At 36.7% G+C, this 27,903-nt stretch overlaps 1 protein-coding gene across 5 annotated transcripts in view; it reads right to left on the reverse strand.

Moving 5' to 3' along the window:
- Positions 1-27,903, reverse strand: part of ASPM (assembly factor for spindle microtubules) — a 53,943-nt gene that overhangs the window by 16,385 nt on the left and 9,655 nt on the right. For 2 of the 5 annotated variants that reach the window (XM_058701767.1, XM_058701770.1), the window contains exons 4-18: positions 25,160-25,264; positions 24,609-24,755; positions 23,012-23,257; positions 22,670-22,737; positions 20,275-20,416; positions 19,565-19,695; positions 18,435-18,610; positions 15,819-15,964; positions 15,645-15,730; positions 14,997-15,218; positions 13,476-13,683; positions 13,236-13,381; positions 12,998-13,126; positions 7,571-7,765; positions 692-5,440 (exon numbers count right to left, since the gene is read on the reverse strand). In XM_058701767.1, coding sequence (XP_058557750.1) covers positions 692-5,440; positions 7,571-7,765; positions 12,998-13,126; positions 13,236-13,381; positions 13,476-13,683; positions 14,997-15,218; positions 15,645-15,730; positions 15,819-15,964; positions 18,435-18,610; positions 19,565-19,695; positions 20,275-20,416; positions 22,670-22,737; positions 23,012-23,257; positions 24,609-24,755; positions 25,160-25,264 — 6,896 coding nt within the window. The remainder of the gene's footprint in view (positions 1-691; positions 5,441-7,570; positions 7,766-12,997; positions 13,127-13,235; positions 13,382-13,475; positions 13,684-14,996; positions 15,219-15,644; positions 15,731-15,818; positions 15,965-18,434; positions 18,611-19,564; positions 19,696-20,274; positions 20,417-22,669; positions 22,738-23,011; positions 23,258-24,608; positions 24,756-25,159; positions 25,265-27,903) is intronic. The other 3 variants (XM_058701768.1, XM_058701772.1, XM_058701769.1) reach the window with 3 other exon arrangements.

The following is a 27,903-nucleotide window of genomic DNA, read 5'->3' on the forward strand; positions in this document are numbered from 1 at the left end:
GTTATCTCCTATAACTAGAATGTTCCTTGGATATATTTTAGTGGGCTCTTTCCAATTCATTCTTGAGCATAACATCTCAACTTAACATATGTATAATTTAATATATTATACATATGCATGTTAATATAATGTATATATAATATATAAATATTATACATATACATATTAATATAATGTGTATATATATGTTATATGTAATAATAATAATAATAGAATGAAAAAAATAATATAAAATTGCTTTGGAAACCAGAAGTGCTAAATGCTCTGAATAAACTACACCGGCCTATCTAGCTTAGGTAGGTCTTATTAGCAGATTGGTAGAGGGATAAAATTATACCATTTGGCCTAAACTTGGCCAAATATCACTTTACCTTAGCTTAAATTTCTCACTTAAAAAATAATTTTACTCAAAAGAGTAAAACTATAATCAAACTATATTCTCAAAATTAACACCCACTGAAATGCAACAAGCGTAGAGCGATCATGTCCAGAGGAATTCTAGTTCTGCACTGTCTTAGCTGAATTATTAGTTCCCTTTTCCCACTCTCAAAAACGTTCCATTTTGGAAGAAAAGTGAAATGGTCATGTAAACTAAGTATTATGTTTTATGATCTGCTTAAACTCATTTTATAAATCTAACAAATATTGGTTAAGGAAAGAATGCCAGCGTTACATTTAAATGTACAAGTACCTGGATTTTTATGGTGCTATCCTTAATTTTCTGAAACTTTCGTTTCTGTATAAATCCTCTTGTTCTAGCTTGAATAATGATAACACAGCTCCTAACGTGTAAATATGCTTCTCTTTGAGGTTCTGCAGACAAAAAGCCTCTGTGGTGATTTTGTAAAACCGATGCTGCTTTCCTATACAATAAAAACTGCTTTCTTGCTTGCCATGTCCTGAAATACTGCTGTAGGGTTACAGCAGCTCTTTTCTGCTGGACAAATCTTCTCCGATTCACAGCCATCTGAAGGAAGGACGGAATTCGTAGGGCAGCATGCTTCTGTGTTTCCAATATTTCTGTGGCCGTTTTACAAAAAGCTTTTTGAATCGTTACTGCAGCCCTGCCCTGGGAATGACACTCTGCCTCCTGTGAACAAGCAACTAGAGAAGCTCTATGCCACTTCTGAATCCTAAGTGCTGAGCTTTGCACAGCTTCATACGGAGTTTCAGTTCCGTGGCGGCAGAATGCAGATCGCTCAATGGCTGCCATCTTTGCCTCAGATAGGTTTTTCAGTTTCTGTCTAACTTTCATGCCTCTAAAAGCAGCCTGAATAATTCGTACAGATTTCTGGAGTGCTAAGAAATTGTTTCTTTCCGTTTTTACCCTGACGTATGACCTATAATAATACTGTATAAGAACAACGGCAGTTTTCTTTGCCCGATAATCAAGTTTGGCCCTATGCATTCGGTAGAGTGACTGAATTAGGGTGGCAGCCAGGTGCATACGCTGGATATCCTTTCGGACCTTAAAGCCTCTGTAGGAAGACTGTATACTAATGACCGCTTGGGTACGCACTGCAGTTAGTGCTCTGTATCTCCTCTGAACAAAGACTACTTTTGCTCTGAAGTGCAGATAATGCTTCCTTACTTTGGAGGCCTTAAGATGCTTCTGAAGAACAGTGGCGGCCTGATGCTGCTCCTGAATCTGTTTCCTTATGATCATGTCCTGGAAATCTGCCTGAACGCAGGCCGCTACTTTCCTAAGTGCATCGTGTTGAAGTGCTTTCCTCTTCTTTGCTCTATATATTTTTTGGATTACTTTTGTGGCCCACTGAATCTTTCGGTAAAAAAGATACTGTCTATACATTCGATATGTGCTTTGTATTATGATAGCAGCTCTGTGTTTTTCTCTTAATAGCTGTCTTGCTTTCATTCCCTTATATGCAGCCTGAATGACCAAAGCAGAATGTCTTTGTCGGACATAATTTTCTCTTTGCAGTTTTGCAGCTCTGTATATTCGGTAATGTTGCTGAATTAGAATTGAGGCCTGTTTCCAAGCCTGAAAGGTAACATACGTCCTGTGCATTCTGTAAGTGGCCTGGATGAGAGCTGCAGCCCTGTGCATCGCCTGAACCTTCTTTGCCATCAGTCTTCGGTAAGATGACTGGATTGTAATGACAGCCTTTTGTACTTTCAAGAATTGATGCAAGTGACGCCTGGCACACGTGGTGGCCCGATATCTCCTCTGCACAAAAACAGCAGCTTTTTTGAGGGAAACAAATCTTTTCCTTACCACTAAACCCCTAAACCTGCTCTGAATAAGCACGGCAGAGGAATGCATCATTTTCAAATGCCTTCTCGCTTTCATACCCCTAAATGCAGCCTGAAGGATCAGGGCAGAATGTCTTTGTCGGAGATAACGTTGTCTCTGCAGTTTGGCAGCCCTGTTCGCTTGGTGTCGCTGCTGGATTACAACGGAGGCTTGTCTCACGGCCTGGTACCTCACGTGTGCTCTGTGCATTCTGAAAGCTGCCTGGATGACAGTGGCAGCCCTGTGCATCTCTTGCATCTTTTTCCTTACCACCCATCCTCTGTATGATGACTGGAGTGTAATGACCGCCTTTTGTAACCGCAGGAATTGTTGTAAGTGATGCTTTGCACAAACAGTTGCACGGTATTTTCTCTGAACCCAAAGAGCGGTTTTCCTGAGAGACAGAAATCTTCTTCTCATCTTCAGAGTTCTAAATCTCCTCTGAATCAGAGCTGCAGCTAAATGCATCATTCTTAAATGTCTTCTAGCTTTCATCCCCCTAAAACCCGCCTGAATGCATATGGCGGAATGCCTTAATTTGTTATACCTTTGAAATTGTACGTTTCTCTCCTTCAGTGCCCGGTACCTCTGCTGTACTGTTTGTGTTACCTTCTTTAACTTATTAAAATACGTTTGCTGTCTGTATCTTCTGTAACAGGACTGAATGCGTATTGCTGCATTCTGCATCTTCCTGAGAGTCTGTCTAACTCTTACTCCTCTAAAACTTGCCTGAAGAACAGTAACAGCTTTCAAAATTGTCAGGTACTTTGCACGCTGAATTTTACCTTGACAATGTGCTCTGTATCTTACCTGAATGAGGACAGCTGCTGTTCTCATTTTGTGGTATCTTACTTTTGCTTGATGCATTTTAAACATGGCTTTAATGAAAGTGGCTGCCGTGTGCATGTGTTGCATACGCCTTCTCACTCTAATACCTCTAAAAACAGCTTGAATTTTAACTGCTGTCTTCTTTAAATTAAGATATTCCTTACGTTGACGGTTTGCAATTTTGATATTTCGATACCACCTCTGAATTAGAACAGCAGAAGCTCTGTAGGTTGCATAGTTTTTTTTGGCTTTGTAAGCTCTATATGTAGACTGTATAGCGACTGCCGCTTTGTTGTACTCCTTTATTTTTTTTCTTACTCTCATACTTCGGTAAGCAGACTGTATGATGACTATGGCCGCTTTGGTTTTCAGGTACAACTGACGCTGTCTCCTTCCAATCCTGTACGCCCTATAATACATTTGAATCAGACGAGCAGCTTTTTTCATGATGTCCCACTTCTTTTGCTGCACATGCATTCTGTAGTATGACTGTATGATGACAGCACATTTGTGCTGCTTTCGAATCTGCCTTCTCACTATTTTTCCCTTCCACGTAGACTGAAGCATCAGTGCTGCGTTACGGAGTTCAGTGTATTCCATACGTTGCTTCTTTCCCGCGCTCCATGCTCTCAGATGTTGCTGGATGACTGATGCTGCTGTTTTGAACAATCTGAACCGTTTCTGGGTTTGGGCCATTCTAAAAGCAGACTGAATCCTCACTGCAGCTTGAAGTTCCCTTCTGATCTGCGTTCGAACTTTCCAACCACGATAAGCAGATTGGAGAGAAATCACAGCTGCCTTTGTCTCTAAAAATTGCATTCTTACATCACGAACAGTCCTGTATGTCCTGTACCATCTCTGAATCTTGATAGTAGACTGAAGCACATACTGATATTTCTTCCTTTTACTATAGCCTCTAAAAGCAGTTTGAATTTTAAGAGCAGCTATAGATTGCTGTTTGATTAGCTGGCGTACTTTATAACCTCTGTAAGCTGCCTGCACACAAGTAACTGCTCTTTTAACTTGCAGGAAGTTCTTCCTCTGACTGACCTGTGCTTTGTAAGCGCGATAGTAATTCTGAATGACAACAGCTGCTTTATACATTTCCAGGTAGTGCTGCCGCATCTTTCTCATTCTGAAATAAGATTGTAGTGAAACAGCAGCTTTTCTCTGTGACCTCATCTGCTTTCGAACGAGGTGACCTCTAACAAAAGCTTGCAGTTTGACACAAGATTCCCGCATCTGGACATATTCTTCTCTCTTTAGTGCAGCCACTTTTATGGACCGGTACCATTGCTGGATAAATAGTGTGGCTGCTCTCAGATGTAAATACTGTTTACGAGTCTGTTTCATCTTGACAATTGACTGTAACTTTACTGTAGCATGTTTCAGTCTCAGAAATTTTTTTCTGGAAATATAAGCTCTATAATATGATTGAATTTTTATAACGGACGTGAGGATGTGAATAAACTTTCTCCTGGCTTGCATCCCTCTATATGCAGACTGTAGAACAATGACAGCAGAACGGGTTTTCTGGTAAGATGCTAGAGCTCTCTTGGCTAAAATAGAAGCTCGAAGATGAATCTGAATTATAAGGGCAGCTTTCTTTATCTTCTTATATTTCTGTAATTGCTGATGCATTCTTACTTGTGCCTGCAATTTGACAGTAATTTTCTTAAGGTTTAGAAATCGAAATCTGTCTCGTCTCATTCTCCAGTATGACTGAAAAACACAAGCAGCCCTAATTTGTCTGCATAAATTACGAGCTTTCATCCCTCTGAAAGCAGCCTGTAGTTGAATGGCTGCAGCCCGTTTCTGCAAATAGTTGGCGCGCTCAGTCTCTCCTTTCAGATGTGCTCTGTAGAACTTTTGGATAGTCAGTATAGCCTCTTTTCTTCTTTTGTATGACTTTTGGGCTTGAAGGCACCGAAACCTTGTCTGAATGATAACAACACAAGATCTAAGGTGAATATATTTCCGTAGTTCTTTGTGCATTCTATACCATGACTGTATGACAACAGCAGATTTTTCTTCTTTAGCTCGTTTCCTGACATGCCATTCTCTAAAAGCTCTTTGCAATATTATTGTAGCTTTTATTTGTAATTGCATTTTATGTTGCTTCCATCTTCTGAACACAGACTGGATTATAAGAGATGATGATTTTAGCATCTCATATCTCTGTTGATCATGTTTCCTTCTTAAATAAGCAAGCCAATGTCTCTGAATTGTAACTGTAGCCCAAAGATATCGTTTGTAAGAAGTAACTGCTATTATCATTCTTATCCTAGATTGCAGGATGACTGAATAATACTTCAATTTCAGAAACTGTTTTCTAGTGGAATATCTTCTCCAATACCTCTGAAATGTAAGAAAGGACACAAAGTAAAACAGACATAACTTTCTATACTTAACACCTCTGCAAGTATTTTTCCTAATATTTTGCTTAAAAATAAACAAGTTAAATTAAAAAAACAATATATTTTTGGAAATTACTTGTCTCTTTTGTTTTTGTTTATGTTTGTAGTTATGTAGTTTCTATATTGACATAGCTGTAGCCAATTCAGAAATCATGATCTCAATCTTAATGGTATTTATATTGCATCTGTGTTTCAGAAACATAAGAAATATAAGCAAGTTTATGTTCTATTAGAATAACATATAAGAAACAGTCAAAATAAAATTATAGTGACATTCTGCTATCTATTGATTCTAAGTAATTTCCTATAAATATACCTTTAGATTTTGTATTTTCTCCTTAATATCAAGACTGCTAAGCTATCTGGTAATGATTGGAAACTGTTTACGTGATGGACCCTGTTCAGGTCTAATAGTTTAAACACAGGAATTTGAGAAACAAGTGAGCCAGGTCACTCTCATTTTTCTCATTAAAAATAAAATTACTTCTTCCCAAATTTTGGAATTATAGACTCATGGTCAAAAAGTAGTATTCAGAAAAGATCTGAGAAATGACAAACTGTTTATCTCTTGAATAGCCAAGGTTGCTTCCTTCTCATACTACCCACAGTCCCTAATTCCTTCGTCAGGGTGAGGATTGGGGAAGAATTCCCTACTGCAGATGAATTTTCCTTACACATAAGGAAAACATTTTAGGGGTGAGGTACCTCTGTCTCCATTAGCACTGCCCATTGTTATGCACCTGTGCTTGGCCCAAGCACACCCACCCATGGGTGAGGAGAGTTAGGGACCCTCTAAGATTTTTCAACAGGTATTGCCTTATTCCTTTACTATGTGTCAATTGTGGTTCTGTTTCTACTCTTCAGTCTGATGAGAAATAATGTGTACAGCACATTATTATTATTATAATGTGCCGTACACATTATTTCTCTTACTATAAAGAGATGCATAAATAATTAAAATATTATAAGTAAATTACAGAATATTAGAGACTGAAAGTTAAACCACAGTTAAACTCAACACTAATGAATATCACAAATTTAATAATGTAGAATAAAAGAATTTACATTGTTTGGACCCATCTAGATAAAATTAAAAAAAAAAAAAAACAGGCAAGACAAAATGATAGTGTTTAAAGAAGATGTGTAGAAAAAAGGCATGATTAGCATATATTAGAATAATGGTTACTTTGGGCTGGGGTGAGGAAGCTAATGGACTGAGAAATGGCTTCTGAGAAGCTGACAATATTCTATTTCTTGACCTAGGTGGTGGTTACATGGGTATTCACTTTGTGAAAAACTCTCAGGCTCTACATTTGTGTTTTGTGCAATTTTCTATGGGTAATATTTCACATTTAAAAATGGTTCAAAAAAGATAATTTGTTAAATCAGAATCCTTCACTTATCAACAGTAGTAGCCAGACACAAAAATTTCCGAATTTATAAAATATAGAATTATGGGGTGAAGCTTCAATGACATTTACATAGGGCAAATTTAAATAGTACACCTCTCCAATGTTATCAAAATAGAATCTAATATCAAAACCTCACACGAAGATATGGGGAATGGAATATGTCTATTATGCAAAGTAGATATGTTAAAAATTTTTTCTGAGCAGGAAACTAACATAGGCATTCTATATATAGATTATAAGTAATATTTCATTATATACCAACTAAGTGGGCTACAGAGGAAAACGCACACGTTTATCCCAAAAGAGGTTTCCAGGACTCATAGTAAGATTAAAAAAAGAGCATGGTAGAGTTTGTGGACATACAAAGTAAAATGGTGCAGTGGGTCAGCATGTCCCATGGAGAAGACTGCAAACCTCTAATATAAAACAAAGAAGGGGTAAAGAATTAAGACTATTCGCTCCTTCAAAGCAAAGGAAGCATTTTGATTTGTTTGAGCCTTATGCTGATCATAGTAGTAGGTAGTAGGAAAGTATTAAATATTTGTTAAAGTACGAGAAAAACACGAAAGCCTAAGAGATACTTTAAAACTTTATATTTTACTTTCTTTCTTAAAAATGTCATTAAAACTTTTTAAATTCAAAATACCAGGATGCTATACCTGAATAACTGATGCTGATTTATTTTGAACTTTTTCTAGTTTTTCCTTTTTTAACATTAATAACTTTCTTTGTGCTAAGAGTCTTCGCCAATGTTTCTGAATGGCCAATGCTGCATTAATCTCCTTTTTCAATCGTTGTTTAGATAGAAAACTGATTACAGCTGATTGAATGATTCTTGCAGCTTTGTCTCTCTCCTAAAAAAAAAAACAAAAAAAACCAGAAGACAAAAAACAAAAACAAGCAAATATGAATCAAAAACTTAATTACTTAAGACCTTAAACCATTATTTGTAAGAAAATAATTTGTTAAATATTAATCAAATTGATCCTGAAAATAAAACATTCCTCAGACTTAAGATAGGCTCATCTTTGGAGTAAAGATAATTCTGGGAATGATGAATGGTCCGATAGGTGGATTTGCATATATATTTATAGGATGAAACAAAAATTCCTAGTAAATGTAAGTCTAAAATAAAGATCATGCACATGTTTGATATACCACAAATTGTCAATAATAAATGTAAAGGCAATTTAAATATGGTATGTTTATCAGATTATGGCCCAGATTCATGTTTGATTTTTTAAAAAGAGGTGGACTATGGGGGGGGGGGGGTGTTGGGGAAGAGACCCTAAAATAAACAAAATGCCTTACAATAGAATATAGTATTGTTTTGTTACAACTTGAACAAAAGAATTAACAAAAAGAGAGAAGCAGCAAAATACCACTTTTAGCACAGGCTACAACAGTTTTACAGCATAGACACTCAAAAGATAAGAATATTGGATTATGAGAAGTGGTATCAGGACCTATGCCCGACAGCATAGGTGCTCAAAGAGGAGCCACCTACCCTGGGAGCACTATAGGCTGGTACCCTACATGTCTCTAGATCCGTGACTCCTAATAATGCATTACTAAGAAAAACAACATAGGTTAAATACTTACTAGGCACTAGGCACCATTCTAAACACTTCATGAATGGTTCATCTAAATCTCACACAACTATAAGAGCAGATGAACAGGTACTAATTTTATGACTATGAGGAAACTGAGACAGAGCAGTCAAGTAGATTGTCAGTCCACTGGTAAGATAACCAGGATTTGAACTAGGCAATCACTTTGCCAAACTCTTCAAGGCTAGATTTATCATTTCAGTTACCTGAACTGGAAACTAGAATAGAAGTCATTCCCTCTTATGGCAAGAACAATTTATAGCATGTGTGACAACCTCTTTGTAGCTAAATGGGACAGCTCACCATCCAAGGGTGGGCTCTACACAGATATTAGCTATAGGTTCTAGTTATTAATTAATCCTAATCAGTTGTTGAGTGGAAACCGCACAGTATGGGAACACATTCACTTACGGAAGGGATCAAACTGCCACTCTAAGAAAGGAAAAATGTAGTTAATGGATTGAAACAAATACTAACAAATGGTGAGAGTCATATATTAGATCACTTCTGAGTGAGAAAAGACTAGACAATTCTAAAACTGGGCTGCGGAATTATGTCCAACAAACTGAGTAAGCCATCTAATATCACTGTCAGTAAGTCCCATGTGAAGCATATGGACTTTAAGGCTACAGATAGCCAAATTAAAAGCACCCCCCCGCCACAATTTCAAAACATATTTCAGAGCTACGATAATCAAACAGTGTGGTCCTAGCAGAAAGACAGGCATATAGACCAATGGCACAGAATAGAGAGCCCACAAATACACCCTCATATATGTGGATAAATGATTCTTGACAAGGGTACCAAGAATGATCTATGGGAAAAGAACAGTCTCTTTAGTAAACGATGCTGGAAAAACTAGATATCCATATACAAAAGAAAGAAGTTAGACCCTTTTCTTATGCCATATAAATTAACTCCCAATGGACTAAAGTCCTAAATGCAGGACCTAAAACTATAAAACTACTTATAGAAAACATAGAGAAAAATTTGATTAACATTGGATTTAGCAATGATTTATAGGATGACACCAAAAGCACAAGCAACAAAAACAAAGAGTAGACAAATGGGGTTACATCAAACAAAAAAATTATTTTCTGCGAAGGACACAATCAACAGAGAGAAAAACCATCTACAGAATGAGAAAAAAAAATATTTGCAAATCATATATGTAATAAGGTACTTGTACCTAGAATATATAAAGAATTCCTATAACTCAACAACAGAAATATCCGATAGCCTGACATACAAATGGCTAACACACAAATGAAAAGATGCTCAACAACACCAATTATCAGAGAAACGCAAATCAAAACCACAATGAGATATCTCTGTACTATTAACGAGTATTGGCAGGGATGTGGAGAAGTTGGAATCCTCATGCACTATTGGTGGGATTGTAAAATGCAATGAAATAGTATGGCAGTTCTTCAAAAAAAATTTAAAACTGAAACTACCATATGAGCCAGCAATCCCACTTCCGGATACATATTCCAAAAAACTTAAAGTACAGTCTCAAAGAGACACACCCATGTTCAGAGGCATTATTCACAAGAACCCACAGGTGGGAATAACCCAAATGCCCAGTGAAAGGTGAATGTATAAACCAAATGTGGTATATACACACAACGGAATACTATGCAGCCTTTAAAATGAAGGAAATTCTTCCACAAGCTACAACATGGATGAACCTTGAGGACATACACTAGGTGAAATGATCCACTGACAAAAGGGCAAATATCGCATGACTTCACACATATGAGGCATCTAAAATAGTCACCCTTCATAAAAATAGAAAGTAGCACAATGATTTCCAGGGCTGGGGGAGAGGGAAACGGGGAGTTATTTCATGAGCACAATTTCAGTTGTGCAAGTTAAACTCTGGAACTCTGTTTCATAGCAATGTAAACATGCTTAACACTATCGAACTGTACGCTGAAAAAAGTTAAGACGGTAAGTTTTATGATATGTGTTCTTCACCACAATTTTTAAAATCTGGGTTTAAAAAGGAATTTCCTATTAGCTTAAAAATGGAGTCAAAAGTTGCATTTGAGTCAAAAGTTCTAAGAGCAAGGGGCATTCTTAGATATAGTAGGCTAAGGTAAGTTGACACTTTCCTGTTTGAAGGCGATCTCAATCTCAAGCAAAGTAAATGGAACAATTTTATGTGACATTAGGGAAGCTACAGATGGAAAGTAGAAAAATTCAAGGAGGTGAACATGTGATGAAATCAGCAACTTTGAAAACTTATACAAACTGATGGTGAAAGTTCCAATGCTGGCAGTCACTGACTGTTTTCTAAATTAGACCACGTCATCATTTTAAATCCTATGCTGTTGGACAGCCAACAGCCAACCTGTTACAGGCTTGTTTTATTTTACCTTGCATATGAGCCAAACACAGGGATTTACTTTGCTTTGCAGTTTGTGCCGACACTTTGACGGGAAGAACTAAACGGTAGAACGGGTCAGGGGACCCTTGGACAATCCTGCTTCATTCATTAGGTAATTGGGCCATTAGTCAATTTTCACTTGTCTCTGCAAGAACTTGAGCCATTCTATTCTCAATGGATAGTTTATACGAATTACAACAGTGACATGAAAGTAAATTTAACACCTGAAAAATCAGCTATCTCAAGTTGGTATTTATAGGTTTATTAACTTATAATATTTCTATGAGAATATACAGGGAACCTACTGCTTAATGTCCCAAATAGCAAATGAAAAGATATAATTGGGTGTTAGCATCATTGTATAAGAGAGGGAGCATGGTCACCTGAGAAAGGAGAAAAGCAGTGGTCTCTAAAAAATAGGGAAATTTCTACTACTGATATCAAAGAAGTAAATCAGGAAAAATGATCTCACCAGCAAAGAGCTAAGAAATCTTTGCAGTTTATAGCTTCTTAAAACAAGATCATCTCGGAAGATTTCATTTGCCACTCATCGACCCCCCACAAATTCTGATAAATATCTGTTTCTTGGGATTTTAAATATCTTATTTAATATCATATGAACAGAATTAATGAAATAATTTGAGAACTAGCCAGGAAAGGGTCTTTGCTGAAAACTCTCCTAAAGCAATTCTCCTACAAGCTTCCAAAAGTACAAAAGTTATCCTTGAAGGGATATGTGGGCAAGGAGGCAGATCCTGAGAAGATGAAGGGCAAAAGAAGGCACGAAGAAGATACGGCAGCAGAAAAGACCATTTGTGAGTATAAGCCACTGCCTAGCTCCCAAAAGTTACTACCAAGAGTTTGAGTAGGGTGAAAGCAAATTTCAATTAATGTTATTTCTGAGTGTGATAAACTATGACAAAATACATGGTATGTGTAAGAGTTGCCAAAATGTAACTGTTTTTATAGAGTTATTAAGGACTCTATCCTAAATGCACAGTAACTCAAAATTGAGGAGCAGTATCGGGTGGAATGTATTTCTGAAATACCTGATAAATGTATCAAGCACGGTTGCTCATTTTATTTTGTTTGATTTTCCAAGTAAGTGAATATGGCATTATTAGTGGAAGGAGTAGGTAGAAAAAAGGACTAAAATAGTTTGTTCAACTTGATCAACACCACTTAACAGATGGTTAAAATCACATTTTTCTCGAAACTCAAAAAATCACTTATGTTAAGACAAAGTTGTATAGTATTAGGGTCACAAAGGGAAATAATAAGTAACATTCTTATCCCTATGCCCAAGTCCTAAATATCTTGAGAAATAAAACAACAGAAACCAAAGTACCACTTTTAAACTAATAAAGAGGGGAGCCTGGGTGGCTCAGTCAGTTAAGCATCTGACTTGGACTCAGGTCATGATCTCACAGTTTCTGGGTTCAAGCCCCGCATCGGGCTCTGTGCTGACAGCTCAGAGCCGAGAGCCTGTTTCAGATTCTGTGTCTCCCTCTCTGTCTGCCCTTCCCCCACTCATGCTCCATGTCTCTCTCTCTCTCTCTCCCCCACTCTCTCTCTCAAAAATAAATAAACATTAAAAAAAAAATAAACTAATACAGAAAACACTGGAAAACAGTTTCATGACAGACAGAATGAACTGGCTAACTGAACTGCAAAACCAGACACTAGACGCCTAGACCCAAGGGGCACTCCAGCACCAAGCCTCCCCGAACACAGCATGAAAACCTCATGGAAAGCTCCTGTTCCCTGGAGATACGTTAGATTCCAAGAAGAAGCAAATGCTGAGTCAGGTCTCCTGAGTTTACTTTTACAAATTTACAAAGGAAGTAAGTTATTCTACTTCCCCCGGAGCAAACTTGGGGAAAGCGGCTGGAAGACACATCCACTGAAGCAAACATCAGGAGTTAGGGAGAAATATCCATCCCTAACTCAAAACACACACAATTACTAAAATTATGTCCATAGTTTCACACATCAATAGAACGTAAAAATCCTATCAGGAATCAACCAACTGGCATTTTGCGAAGTACAATTCACATTACAGTGTTTTCATTTTTTAGTAGTACCTGATGACGTTTTAGGTCTGTTTTTTGTTTGTATTTTCTCCAAGTTGTCTGTATAAGTCGAGCAGCTCTTGTTTCTTTACAAAGATCCAAAAGTCTTGCACAAAGAAATGACAAATAGGTAATAACCACCTAAGAGACAACAGAAGAGATGAAAGCAGATGTTTAACAGAGATTGTGCAACTTTTACTGTCACCTTCTGAGACTCTTATTCTTAGTTAGAAACTCTTCTTTTACTTACCTTTTCGTCAGGAATCGTATTGGACATATCTGAATGATGAATCATAGCAGGTATTCCACCAAGGTCTCTAACTGCAGACCTGACCAACCGAAAATTTTTCTTCTCATTTTCTAGCAGTTCTTTGTGTAGTTCTGAAGTGTTTTCTACTATGCAAATAAAAAAGAGGTTAGACAGGTCCAGTCAAAAATCTCACATGGCAAAGAAACAACTTGAAACGTTCATCAGCCAAAAGGGACTAACCATGATCAAGTGCTTTAAGAGACAAATCCAGAGAACTTCCATCAGATTCAGAGGATGAATTTAACACGACTGAACCAGTCTGGGTGCATTCCACGGTCTGAGTAGTACGCTGACATATAGCATCAAAAGGCACATAGTAAGGATGGTAGTGATGGATCAGGTAACATAACACACGCCCATCTGAGAAAGACACTGTAAAATTCTCCACCTGATGGAAATACCAGAAGCATAATCAGCTGGGATTATACAGTAACACAGGTTATTAGTGGTTTTATGGTCCGTATTTCCTTTTAATAGCTGAGAATGTCACATTAGGGGTTAACAGGACCTAGAAGAATATTATATTTATAGCCAAATTCTCAATCATAAAATTCTATTTCAAAATCAAAATCTGAGTGGCTCGGTCGGTTGAGTGTCCAACTTCGGCTCAGGTCATGATCTCCGGATTTCATGAGTTCGAGCCCTGAGTTGGGCTCTGTGCTGACAGCTTAGAGCCTGAAGCCGGCTTCGTGTCTGGGTCTCCCTCCCTCTCTCTTCCCCTCCCCTGTTCATGCTCTGTCTCTCTGTCAAAAATAAATAAACATGAAAAAAATTTTTTGATTATTGTGCTGGGAGAAATAGGATCCCTCAAAAAATTCGCGTCCTTCCTAGGACCTGAGAATGTCACATTATTCAGATATAGACTCATTGCAGATTTAATTTGTTGAGATGAGGTCATACTGCAGTAGTGTGGGTTCTCAGTATCAGTATGTCTGGTATCCTTATATGGAGAGAGACACAGAGGCAGACACAGGAAGATGCTATGTGAGAACAGAGGTGGAGATTGGAATAATGTATCTGGAAGTGAAGGAATGCCAAGGATTGCCAGCAACACCAGAAGTTAAGAGAAAGGTTTGGAACACACTCCCCACTAATCTTTAGTGGCTCTCTAATATTTAGTTAAAACGTAGAAGATGATCCATCTATCTGACTTTTTTTCTATAACCAGGGTCGTTCAAGGTATAATACTTTACTATATTTAGTTACATGTATTCTGTATCATTTTTCTGACTTCATATTCCCTACCGGATATTTTATTCATTTTTACATATTTACAATTAAAGGTATAGTTCACACAGAAATATAGTATCAGTCTAATAAAACACTCAACTTAGATTTTTTCCTCCTCCTTGTACCCAGCGGTCAGGTTCTCTATTGATCCTTCCTGCATGATGGGTTTATTTGACTTTACCTTTATAAAAAGGGTGTGATCCTTAGGTGTCCCAGTTTTATACAAGTGTCTCCTATTAAAACTCCTGACTAGAACAATTTTTCTTAGTAATCGTGCATTACACAATTGGTGACAGATTAAATACAGTAAGTGAAAATATCCTCACTCATTTGAGGACAAGTTTGCTCATATATAAACTAAATTATTTAAGAAATGCAATGAAATATTTTAGGAATTGAAGTCTGACTTTAACCAAAATGTATTTAAAGACACTGAAGTAAAACAAAACAAAACAAAACAAAGAAACTTACCTTTTTATTATAGAAAGCACAAACAGCATTTACCCAATCCATCAACAGCTTTATGCTCTCACTATATCGTTCAAAGGAACCACTATTCCTTTTGTCTTTTTCCTTATTGATAATAGCATCAGAATGGCATGACAGTGCAGACGTTGTTTTCTTCAGACTCTGTGTGTGTTTTAAAAAGTCAATTTCTTCTTTCAACTGGTCTAAATTAAGGGAAATATCCACCTGAAACACACAAAAAAAGATAAGTCTCTTTATGTTTTTCATGTGTCATTTGTAACCCACAAAAGTTAGTCTTTTTCCTTAAGGTAAACATAGTTTATGAAGCAGTGGAATGCATAGTGGTTAATGTGTGTCATGTGAATCATGCAGAAGATTTGGGACCACACGATCCTGGGTTCTAGTCTCGTCTCTGCTTCCTATCCATAAGGTAACTTTTAGCTTTAGTTTTCTTACCTATGAAGTAATGACAACACCCACCTTACACGGGTGTTGTGAAGATTAAATTGGAATATATATAAAGCAATTACCACAGTTCCTGGGACAGAATAAAGCCTAGTAATTTTGCTAGTCCTCATCTGATGCAAAATGCTTCTATAAATCAGTACTGAAAATTGACAAAAAGTGCAAAATTTACAAAATGTACAATACCTGAAAAGCAAATGCTATTTTCCAAAGTAACGCAAGAGTTTTTTCTCTGTGCCTATCCACAATATCCTTAGATAGGATTGCATTTCCTGTAAATGAAATCAGTTTGTTAGCACAATCTATGTATATATCAATTTTTGGTGAGAAGAAAAATTTTTATCTTGACTCAATTTTTACCATGTTCATCATTTAATTGAATTCCTCGTGATCTAAGAATTTGAAGAACAATGTCAACATTGTGCATCTTCTGAAGACGACTTATTGCAGGGATCCTGAGTTTCTTTGAGAGATTCCAGTCCCGTGTGAGAAGTTCCATGATTCGCCTAACAATAAAGGAATTTTCAGATGACACTGTCATATAAAAATATATAGGAAAAGCCCCCTGCATCAAAAGATGGGTCTCAAACCATATCCCAAAATGTCATAAATATCCTGTCCTTACCTTCCCCACACTGAGATGCTAAGAATCTGTCAGTGTATGATTGTCCTTATCACAGGAAAAAATAAACTTAACTTTGCTTTAAAAAACAAAAAAAACAGGGGTGCTTGGGTGGCTCAGTTGGTGAAGTTCTAGTCATATTCTCACAGTTTGTGAGATTGAGCCCCGTGTCGGGCTCCATGCTAATAGCATGGGATCTGCTTGGGATTTTCTCTCTCCCTCTTTCTCTGCCCCTCCCTGGCTTGTGCTCTCTCTCTCTCCCTCTCTCTCTCAAAATAAATACAAATAAACTTAACTCCCCCCCCCACACACATATAAAAACAAAAACAAAACAAAATAAAATATATACGGAAGATGAAATTTATTTAAATACAGTTATCACCCACATAAATTTCCAACATTTAAAGAATTTTAGGTTAGAAAGATCCCAAAAAACTATCTGAAAACTGTTGCTTCATAGTTAGCAAATAAGAGTCATTCTCATTTTAAGCCTGGGGTTTGAGGTCTATGAACAGAATGTAAAAAAAAAAAAAAAAAAAAAAGATGAGACACACATAAATGAACACATGAACAAAATAACAGAGTTCTACAGGGAAAGGAAAGGAGAAAGTGTATTTATGGAGGGGCTACTGTATTCTTCAAATCAAGGACGTGCTGTCTTTTCTTAGTCCTCACAGCAAATCCCACAATCAGGCATTATTATCCCACTTTTTTGCAGATGAAGGAACCAAAGCCCAGACAAATTAAGTAAATTGCTTGTGGTCACATAGCTAATAATGACAGAACTGAGATCAGAACTCAAACTCAGTTTTATCAAACTCCAAAGCCATCCTGTTATATACACCAGATTATTGTAAAAATATGAACACCTATCTCAAAAAGACACATATACTCCAATTTAAATTCAAACCCCTAATATCATCTAGGTCACTAGTATTTTATCTACTAGACAATAATCAGTGTTTCTATAGAAAAAGCAAGCTTCAATGGATTATTATATATAGCTAAAATTTGGCAGAATTGTTTATAGAACCATAATTTCTAAAGGTTAGAAAGCAACTTAAGATCATTCCAGGTCAACTGCCCAATCAACATATGAAGCATTTCTGCAGCAGTAGACCACCTTATCACCTATGGCATTAGTACATCAACCATTCTCAAGCATTCTCAAGTAACTTCAAAGATCTATGATCATTTTGCTGACGCTGAGGAAAGTAGAAATCTGGTATGCATGGTCAAGTCTCTTAACTAGTGAGAGGTTCTGATCAAATAAAAAGCATCAATGTTCAATACTGCTAAGTCCTCAGTAACTCTTGTAAAAACATAAAAAATGTCTTTCATTGTGGAAAATAGCACTAAACGTGAAACCAATCACTGCCCCTCCTGGAAAGTGGAAAAAGTCTAAAAAATGTGAATTCTTATTGGCCAGAAAACAGATGTGGCGGCTTGGATTTATGAAATGAACAAATTAAATACAAAAATAACATGTGAAACATTTTCAGCCAATGCGCTAGCCTCTATGGAAACTGCTCAAGTAAGAGAAAGCTACAATAAAGTTCAAAAGCTATCACCTTGCTGTGAGAACATATGATCAGAAAAGAATGTTCATGGAAATTTAATTTAGAAGGAAGCATGTGACATGTATGTTGCTTTTGAAGAAGTGGGGATTTTCCCAGAGATCCCTTCCTCACAAATGTCAAATGTAACATAAATTTGGAGAGTTTCCTAGAAATAAGACAAATGTCTCCAATGTGGACATCTTAAAGCGGTCAACTATAATACCATGCTCACGACCACTCCTTCCAAAGCAGGAACAGCACACTGAATTCACATAACAGCCAATTTCGAAGATTCTAGTTTGTTACTGACAGATGCTGTGTGCTTTGAAGCCAGACATCCTGAGTTTACATCTCAATATCATGATATAAAACTTGGGCAAGGCCTGTCACTTCATCTTACTTTTCCTCATATGTAAAACAAGGTTATTAATACTGCTAGAATTGGTCCCAAGTGATGGAGTACTCATGAAATCATTGATGATACACGTGATACTTAAATGTTTGATATTTTAATTAGTTCCATGCTTGTCCCAACTCCTATTCTGGGGCATCAATAGTTCCTACTCATAGTGACCCTAGTCACTGCCAGCATGGAAAAAAAATGTGGACAGGAGACATGGTTTAAAATTGACACATTTTACCAAAGTGTTGGAGATACTTACCCCCAGTTTTTTAATCCTGAAATTTATTGCATTATATGAAAGAGCAGGAAAGACTGTATATATACAGAAAAGTGTTTTCTAGAAAATTTTAGTCTATTCCATTAAGGAAAATAATTCTATTTCTTATACTTACACAAGACGCACTCCACATTGCAAGTCTACAGCAAGATTTGTAACAGCAAAATCAAATTCATCAAATGGTGTCTGCACATGGTTAACAGGTAATCCCAAAAAGCTAAGGTGACGGGAAAGGTCACCTTCACCACTTAGGAAGTCTCGTGAAAAAGCCAGAAGAATTTCTTTACTAGTCTACGGAAAAACAAGTTGCAGGTATTATACTCCAAAATTATAATTTTGTTTACAATAATAACAAATTCTTAAATTTCTGAGCATATAGAAATAAAGTAAAATTAATGGTAGTATAAAAAAATGTCAGGGGGTGCCTGGGTGGCTTAGTTGGTTAAGCGTCTGACTCTTGGTTTCAGTTCAGGTCATGATCTCAGAGTTCATGAGATTGAGCCCCACATCAGGCTCCGTGATGACAGTGCGGGGCCTGCTTGGGATTCTCTCTCTCTCTCTCTCTCTCTCTGCTCTTCCACTATTCCTGCATGTGTTCTCTCTCTCTCTCTCCCAAAATAAACAAATAAACATTTAAAGAAAAAAATGTCGGTTTTATATCATACAGTAATAATGAACATCTATTTCCAATTTAAGGCCTTGGAAAAAATTACTCATAATAATAGACTCCAAAAATTAGTATTAATTTTTTTTAATGTTTATTTATTTTTGAGACAGAGAGAGACAGAGCATGAACGGGGGAGGGTCAGAGAGAGAGGGAGACACAGAATCCAAAGCAGGCTCCAGGCTCGGAGCTGTCAGCACAGAGCCTGATGCGGGCCTCGAACTCACGGACTGTGAGATCATGACCTGAGCCGAAGTCAGACACTCAACTGACTGAGCCACCCAGGTGCCCCTGTATTAATTTGATAATATGCTAAATTAGGAGTGAAATCTCTCCCCAACCCGAAGTTAATTCCTCAGAAGTATAGTTTCATTGATTCTCAAATCAAAGTTAATAGGGTGTGCCGGTGAAAGGTCAACCATTAGGTTAGGTGGGGTTAGAATTACTAGTAAGACGGACTACACACTATTCCACTCCAGACTACTGTTCTTTGGGAAACTTCAAAGTTTTTAAGGAGAAAATACACAATAGAAACAAGCAAAAGTCTTAAATGTGAAATATAAAAGAAATGAAAGCTATACCTTGAATTCAGCATCTTTACAGAAGAGACAAGGATCATGATCAATAAGTCTGGAGATCTTGGCATAATCAAGGAAACAAACCAACAACAACAACTTTTTCAATGTAAACTTAGACAAAGCTTCTTCATGACCTTCAATGAAGTACAAAAAAGCACAGCAAGTTAATCTGTGAAAGACAAGTTTCACCTGAAAATACGATAACAATGTGCTAATAAAGAAAAGTAATAGTAAGCATAAATAGAACCCTATGTGCCTTTCTCAGTGTTTTATATATATGAATTCATGTACTACTCATAGTAACTCTATGTGGCAGGTATCATTTAAGATTTCCAGTTCATAGAGGAGGAAACAGAGGCATCAAGTGATTTAGTCTATCTCATGCAACAAATATTTAATGAGCACCTACTATGCAGGTAGCATCTTAGGTGCCATATGTGGTAGCAAACTAAAACTACTATGATCTCTGCAGGCCTTACTGCCTACTTCTGGGGACAGGGTGAGTAGAGACAATAAAAAGGTAAAAATAATTATAGTGATAGAGGAAATGATGGGGAATGATGAGGGTAAAGAAAGGGAGGAGAGTAGAGAGAGGGACTGACTATTCATATTGGCAGCTCTAAGAAGGTAAAATTTAAACAGAGACAGGAAGAATAAGAAGACAGCATTTATGCAGAGTGTGGAAAGGACGCGGTGGTGGCAGAACTACTTACCATCTCTATAGAGATGAGGAACACTGGGGTGTCTATACTCAGCGGCTATATCAGGATTCCAAAGTAAGCGACTCAGAATAAACACAGCCAACCCTGTGACATCACTGTTATCTTCCAAAGATATGAGTTCTCCATAAATTGTCTGAAAAGAAATTAAAAGCTGAAGTCAAGACTATGTTACCTTTAAGAAGCAAAGGGATACAAGAGGGGGAGAGCAGACTATGATCTTCTAAGGATCTTCTAATGTTCTATTTTCTAAATAGTATGTAAATAACACGGATATTTGCCAAATAACTTCTTTAAACTGTGTGTATGTTTTGTGCAGTTTTTAGTGCATATGGTGTATGATGAAAAAAGGCAAAAGCTCAAGGCTAAGATGAATTTTTAAGTATCTGACAAGTGATATTTACATTTTAATGTTTTCCTTTAAAGAACTATCAAATGTATGGGGTGCCTGGGTGGCTCAGTTGATTAAGTGACTGATTTCAGCTCAGGTCATGATCTCATAGTTTATGAGTTCAAGCCCTGCATTGGGCTCTGGGCTGACAGCTCAGACCCTGGAGCCTGCTTCGTATTGTGTCTCCCTGTCTCTCTCTGCCCCTCCCCTGTTCACGCTCTCTCTCTCAAAAAGAAACAAACATTAAAAAAAACCCCAAAAACTACCAAACGTAGGCATATTGTTCAAATTCAATTAGAATTGTTGCACTAAGTATATCATGAAGGTACAACAGAAATGAAAATATTCAAAATTTTCTAATAATCAACACGTGGAAACCCATCTGCAAATAATCTAAGATAACAATTTGGGAAGTTCAGATCCATTTATAATTAATGATTTAAATACAAAATTAGTTTAACATCAACATGCCTAATTTAATGATTTTTAAAGTGATTAGAAAAAACTAAAAACATATCAAATTATACCCTATAACCTTACGTTAACAAAATACAGAGATAAAAGCATAGGAAGTATATGCCAAAATAGAAAACCTGCATTTTTATTTACTTATGTTTTTTGCCTTTGATGTTTTCTTAAAATCCTCAAAGGTTATGCCCACTACCAGAACCTGAAGGTGTGGCGGTGAGGTAAAATATTTTGTTCACAAGGACTCATCCCTCCCTTCCCTCTAAAAGGATTGTATACATCCCCACCAACTGCCATGGACTTGCTGTCCTAGTTCATTTGTGTTTGGCCAAATAATGTGCTCTGGCCGGTGGAATATGCGCATTATATCCAAGCAGAAGTTTTAAAAGGCATTAAGTTTCCACCTAAACCTCTTGCTTTTTACCTTTGGCACAAAATGCTGTGTCCCAAATAGAGGGATTATACTCCAGTTAAGGTTCTACAATTATTTGACTTGTGAAGCAGAGCTGGTTGATACGTAATTTTCCGATTAACGAAGTATACTAAACTGAAATAAGAAATCTTAGCAATGACACTATCCAGCTGTATGACCACAGTAAGCTTATCATTTGTTCTCTTTGTGCCACAGCTTCTTGATAAATAAGAGCCAAATTATTGCTAACAATTCCTTTCAGTCCCAAAGATCATTCTATTCCAACACCTGGAATAAGCTGAAGAACAGAATATCTCACACGACAATGGCAAAAAGCCTAAAGAAAATGTAAAAGTGTACCAGTAAAAGACGAAAGAAATCTATAAACACAGAGAGGATGTTTTAAATAAAATCATAATTTTAGTTTACAACCGCTAAGGTCCTTTCCATTCAGTTTTAAAATCCTAAGTATTATTGAGCTATGCACCAAGTGAAAAACTCAAATTCAACGTTTTTATGGGAAGAGTTACATCAACATGGCTACAAGTTTGGACTCTGGCATCAGACTGGCATAGTCTCAAATCCTGACTATTAGTTGGCAGCTGGCATGTTACTTAAAATCTAAGGTTCAGTTTTGTCAGTGAAATGGAAATAATAATACACACCTCACTGGGTTTTAAAGAGGCTTCAATTATTTGAAATATATTTAAAATGGCCCAGTATGATCATTTGTAAAAGCTCAAAAAAGAGTTTACTATACCTGTTATTATATCAAGTACCAAACTATTGATATTTAAGAAAACTACCAGGAAAGTTCTTTTGTGATGACATGGCAATAATACATAATGGCATGATCTAATTACCTAATGAGTATTTATTAAAGGACCTTAAATTTTATACTCAAAGATCAATTAAACTAACCAAATGCCTTTATAAGTGAAACTATATTTTATTAAAGAATCTATTAAAAATATATAATAAAAAGTCTACTAAAGGAATATATAATAAAAAAGTATACAATGAAAGTATATAATAAAAAGTATTAAAAACAATAAAAAAACTTACAGTATACTTTTTTTAAAGTATATCATTTCAAAAACTGAAGTGTATATACTTACCTCTAGGCCGATACGTAGCCACAAAGGATTATATGATAACAGCCAATTCAGGACTTTCTGCCGTTCTCCTGAAATGCATGTGAAAAGCAAGTAAGCTCAGACCACTAATCCAATAGAGACAATAAATACAATTTTATGGAGAGAAATCAGTGGAAAAAAGAGATAATCACATACATGAAATCAATTAATTTAAATATATATCCATTCTTAAATGTATATTGATCATATTAAAGTATATAAGATGGTAGGCAGCAAAGTGAAATCATGCACAAATCTGACTCTAAAATACAAAATCTCAAGTGTTTTCAACGAACTAATCTCAAGATTTCTATATCTTCTTACCCACATCTTTCCAGAGGTGTCTATCTTTTCGAACAATCAACCGCCTAGCTTCAATTTCAATTTCAAGCTTCTTAATAGCTTTGACCATGTTTTCAGAAGTAAATAAACGACATGCTGCCCGACGTAATCGATTCAGCCGGCACCGAGCAGTGTAAGCTCTGAGAGACATTTCATCTTTTGTAGGAGCTCTAGCAACACTGATTTTATGTTGACTCTCCACTCCCAAGAGAAGCGTAGCAGCATTTACTGGGTAAAAACAAAAGGAAGAATGTTTCCGGTGAAACTATAGATCCATATCCTTAAATCCAGCAATACATGCAATTTAAGATGGCCAAAATAGGATTTCTTCTCTGCTCCTTACAAGCTTGCTCTTCTCTTTCCTGTCTCAAAACATGAGTGTCACTCTTCACTCAATACCGTGGGCCATTCTATCATTGCAACCTGGAGCTCTACCTGCAAAATGGATCCCAAGTCTAACGTGAGAGTTACTTCTAGTGCTACCCACCACTATTATCCAAGTTCAAACACTATCAGTCAACTCTAACCTAGACTAAAATAGTCTCCTAACTGGTTTCTCTGTTTCCATCCTCTGCATAAATTAAAAGCAAAATAAAGTCTCTTAAAGAATGTGACTTTAAAAAATTCAATTAAATTTTGAAATGCAATTTGAAATTTTATAAAACACATTTTCTCCCAAGAGAACTAAGTATCAGGCTGTGTTTACTTCTGGAGAAAAAGAAAAGCAGCCTTAGAGATCATCTAGTCAAAGGGCTTTTAATGTGAAAATCCTATATATTGTCCTTTAACAAATATAGACTGGCCTCTCCCTGAACACTGTAACAGTGGAGAAACCATCATCTTAAAGACAGCCTATGCGACGGCTTGGCAATTTAAATGTTTACAAAGATTCTTCCTTATCTTGAGTTGAACTGATCCCTATCATTTCTATGCAGGAGTAGCACAAGTTAAGTTTCCCTTCCTCTCAGGAAAAAAGCCTTCAAATGTTTGAAGGACAGCATGTTTCCATCTTGCTCTACATCTGAGTTTTCCCCTTTCCAGAACAAACACTGAGATGTTTCTCCATATCAACTGGTTTTAAGATTCCTCAAAATTCTGTAGTCTTCCTCCTACACACATCTCAAACTAAGGTATGTGAAAGTGGAGACAAAAAAAGAAAAAAAAAAGGGAAGACAATATGCCTGAAAGGATCAGGTCATGTAAGGCTATTAGACTTATTCACCAGGACATTACACTTTATTAATGTGGTTAAGATTGAACTGGATTTCTTAGTAGTCATGTTTCACTGTTAATTCAGACTGAACTTGCATTAAAATAAAACTCATTCCCCTGAAAGGCTGGAATTGAATTGGCTGATGAACAAGAATGGTAAGCAAAAAGAAAAAAAAAAGTTTAGTACTTTCAGTACAGAATTCCCTAAAAATTCTCACTTATATGAATCTTTAGCATTCATGTCAATGAATTAGTGAGCTATGCCATTAACTATAATATATATGTATAATTTAAAAAATGAAAATTCATGTTAAAAACTATCTGTTAAAACAGTATTATTTAACTTAAACATTAATTTAATGTTTACCTTCAGAAATATTTGTTTTTACAGTGAAGTCATCAGGAGTTAATATAAAATTTAGCCACCAAGTGAAGCCCTGCTCCTGCTTTTCCTTCCAGCGTTCATCATAAAACATGTTCTTTGCAGCAAACGGCATTGGGTGTCTAGGAATATCTACGAATACAATTGGTTTATTGCATGAGAAGTTCTCTTTTACATTATTATGCAATATATAGCAAAAGACCATTTTTCCTAGCAAAACCACCTTTAAAACACTGAACAATATTCACTTTTCCACTATTTAGTGCAAACAGTTGAAAGCGTTTTAGGTACAAAATATAATCAAAGTTTAAAGGGAAAAAGTAGAGCTGTACCTCCTGGTTATTTAAAAATCCTGTTACCTGAGTCAATTTCACCGAAGTCTGAGAAAACATCCTAATTTTTATCTGAATACACATTTTAAAATGCCTCAAGGCTTTAATGCAACAAAAAAGTATCAATTCATTTCCATTTCAAATGCCATTCATGCTTCATTCCATGGCAGTTTTTCAGTGACTTTAAAGATAGTAAACACTTACCTGTTTTTAATGGTTTTATGAAAGTCAGAGTAGACTGTGCCACAGCAACAACGGGTTTTGTCCTTTTGCTTGTTTTAGAATGAGGAGTTCTATATACTAATGAATCTAAAATAAGTTAGAAAGTAGAATAATAGCATTAAAAATGAAATAAGTTCCATGAATGAACTGTCTTAAAGTTAAATTTGGTTCTTCAGTATCACATCCATTTAGCAAATACTGAATAACTACTATGTACCCTGTACTACGCTATGAACTTGGTGGTCAATAAAACCTACATCTGGAAGTTCTACACCAGAAGTTACACTTTATCTTGTGTGCCTATAGAAGCTAGGAGTCACATTCAATCACAATTTATTTTATGTATGTATTGCAGATTCTATGCTAGGTACTGAGAATGCAGAATTGAGATACGGCCCCACCCCTTAGGAAGTTCTCAGTGTAGTACAGAAGTTTAAAAGGAATTACAATACAATACATAGAGGAAAAATACAACATTTAAGCAGCAATGAGAACAAGGAGAAGGGACAGCTAACTTCACTTAAAAGGGCAGGACAAGGGGCGCCTTGGTGGCGCAGTCGGTTAAGCGTCCGACTTCAGCCAGGTCACGATCTCGCGGTCCGTGAGTTCGAGCCCCGCGTCAGGCTCTGGGCTGATGGCTGGGAGCCTGGAGCCTGTTTCCGATTCTGTGTCTCCCTCTCTCTCTGCCCCTCCCCCATTCATGCTCTGTCTCTCTCTGTCCCAAAAATAAATACAAAAACGTTGAAAAAAAAAAAAATTAAAAAAAAAAAAAAAGGGCAGGACAGCCTTCCTAAATGGGAACACACTTGAGTGGACTCTTAAAGTGGAAGTTAGGCATGAGGCATGTGGCCTGTTGACAGAACTGCAATGTGCCTGAATAAAAAATACATATCAGAAAAACAATACAGGGGCGCCTGGGTGGCGCAGTCGGTTAAGCGTCCGACTTCAGCCAGGTCACGATCTCGCGGTCCGTGAGTTCGAGCCCCGCGTGGGGCTCTGGGCTGACGGCTCAGAGCCTGGAGCCTGTTTCCGATTCTGTGTCTCCCTCTCTCTCTGCCCCTCCCCCGTTCATGCTCTGTCTCTCTCTGTCCCAAAAATAAATAAAAAACGTTGAAAAAAAAAAAATTAAAAAAAAAAAAAAAAAAGAAAAACAATACAAGAAGAGGTTGAAAGAAGTAGAAAAGACTTCAATCATAGTAAAAATAATAGTGGCAGCTAATGTTTGAACGCTTTGCTGCAGGCACTAGCATAGTCTTTTAATATAGAATACCTCACGCAATTATCCCAGAAAACCTATAAGAAGTGTATTATTATTATTATAGGTTTTGTATAAAGATAGGTTTTCGTTTTATATAATTAGGATACTGGAGCTTAGAACAATTAAGCAAGTTGGTCAAAGTCACACAAGCTAGTAAGTGGCGGAGCTGGGCACTATAGTCCCAGAGCCTGCACTATTAGTCAGTTGGAAGTACCTGGTTTGCCAATGAAAGACTCAAATCTAGGAGGTGACGCCACCATTTACATTTTAGAAAACAGTGGCCAATGGAATAAAAGGGATCAAGACTAGAGATAGAAAGCTAAGAGGAAGCTATTTCAGTAGCGCAAGTTAGCTATTATGAGAATTTAAATTAAAACAGAAGCAGTAGAGACAAATTAGAAAGAGTTATTCTAATAGAACCTACAAGCCTTAACAACCACTGGCTAGGCAGGTGATAGAAGAATGAGAACTGCAGATGATGTCCAGGTTATCTAACCCAGGGGACTAAGGGAGACAGTAGGTGGTACCTACAAAGAAAAGTATAATAAGAGTCACAGTGACAAAGTGATATGGTTTCTAGGTTGATATAGGTTATATCAGGATAGCAGTTCACTTCCTCAAAAGCAAGTTTCACCAGATTATACACCTGCTAAATATGAAGAGCTAATAAAAGACAGCAGAGGGCAAACTATGCCCCACAAGCAAAATCCAGCCACCTTTGTACAGTCGACAATCCAAGAATAGTTTTTACATTTGTAAAAAGTTGAGAAAAAAATCAAAATGACTGTATTTCACAACACTTGAAAATTACATGAAATGCAAATTTCAGTGTACATAAATAAAATTTTATTGGATCACAGCTGCACTTATTCACTTACACATTGTCTATGACTCTTTCTCCTTCTACAATAGTGGAGGTCTGGTAGTTGCAATAGAGATCATTTGGCCTGCAAAACCTAAATTTTTATTATCTGGATCTTTAGAGGAAAAGTTTGCTTAGTTTTGATTTAGAAGGATTGCAAATCTTCGCCAATTGTGAAAATAAGGAACACAGTCAATTGTGACATGATAGTTATTAGGTTCTGAGTTTCTTTGTGTTTGAACCTTTTAAACATTAAGAGGAAAAAATCCTCATTCTGAAACATTGCAGAAGCTAGTCCCTCTGCCTGGAGTCATTTTATCCTGTGAGAAGCCTTTCCTGGAACCATCTCACAGCTCCTCGCCATTCACAAAAGCCAAGTAAAGTGCCTCCATTTCTGTGCTTTCGTGATTCCCTGTGCATAGCTCAGTCAGAGGACTGAGACAACTTGAACACAGAAATTCTACCTTTTCTCCCTCATATCCATAAAGCCTAGAACAATGCATAGCACACAGCAGGCACCTTATAAACACTGAATAAATGCATCTAGGAAAACTGTCTTCTTTCTCTGCTCTCCTAGGTTCATCAGAATAGAAAGAAGAGTCAGTC

The sequence above is a fragment of the Neofelis nebulosa genome, chromosome 15, assembly GCF_028018385.1.
Source record: "Neofelis nebulosa isolate mNeoNeb1 chromosome 15, mNeoNeb1.pri, whole genome shotgun sequence".
Lineage (NCBI taxonomy): Eukaryota > Metazoa > Chordata > Mammalia > Carnivora > Felidae > Neofelis > Neofelis nebulosa.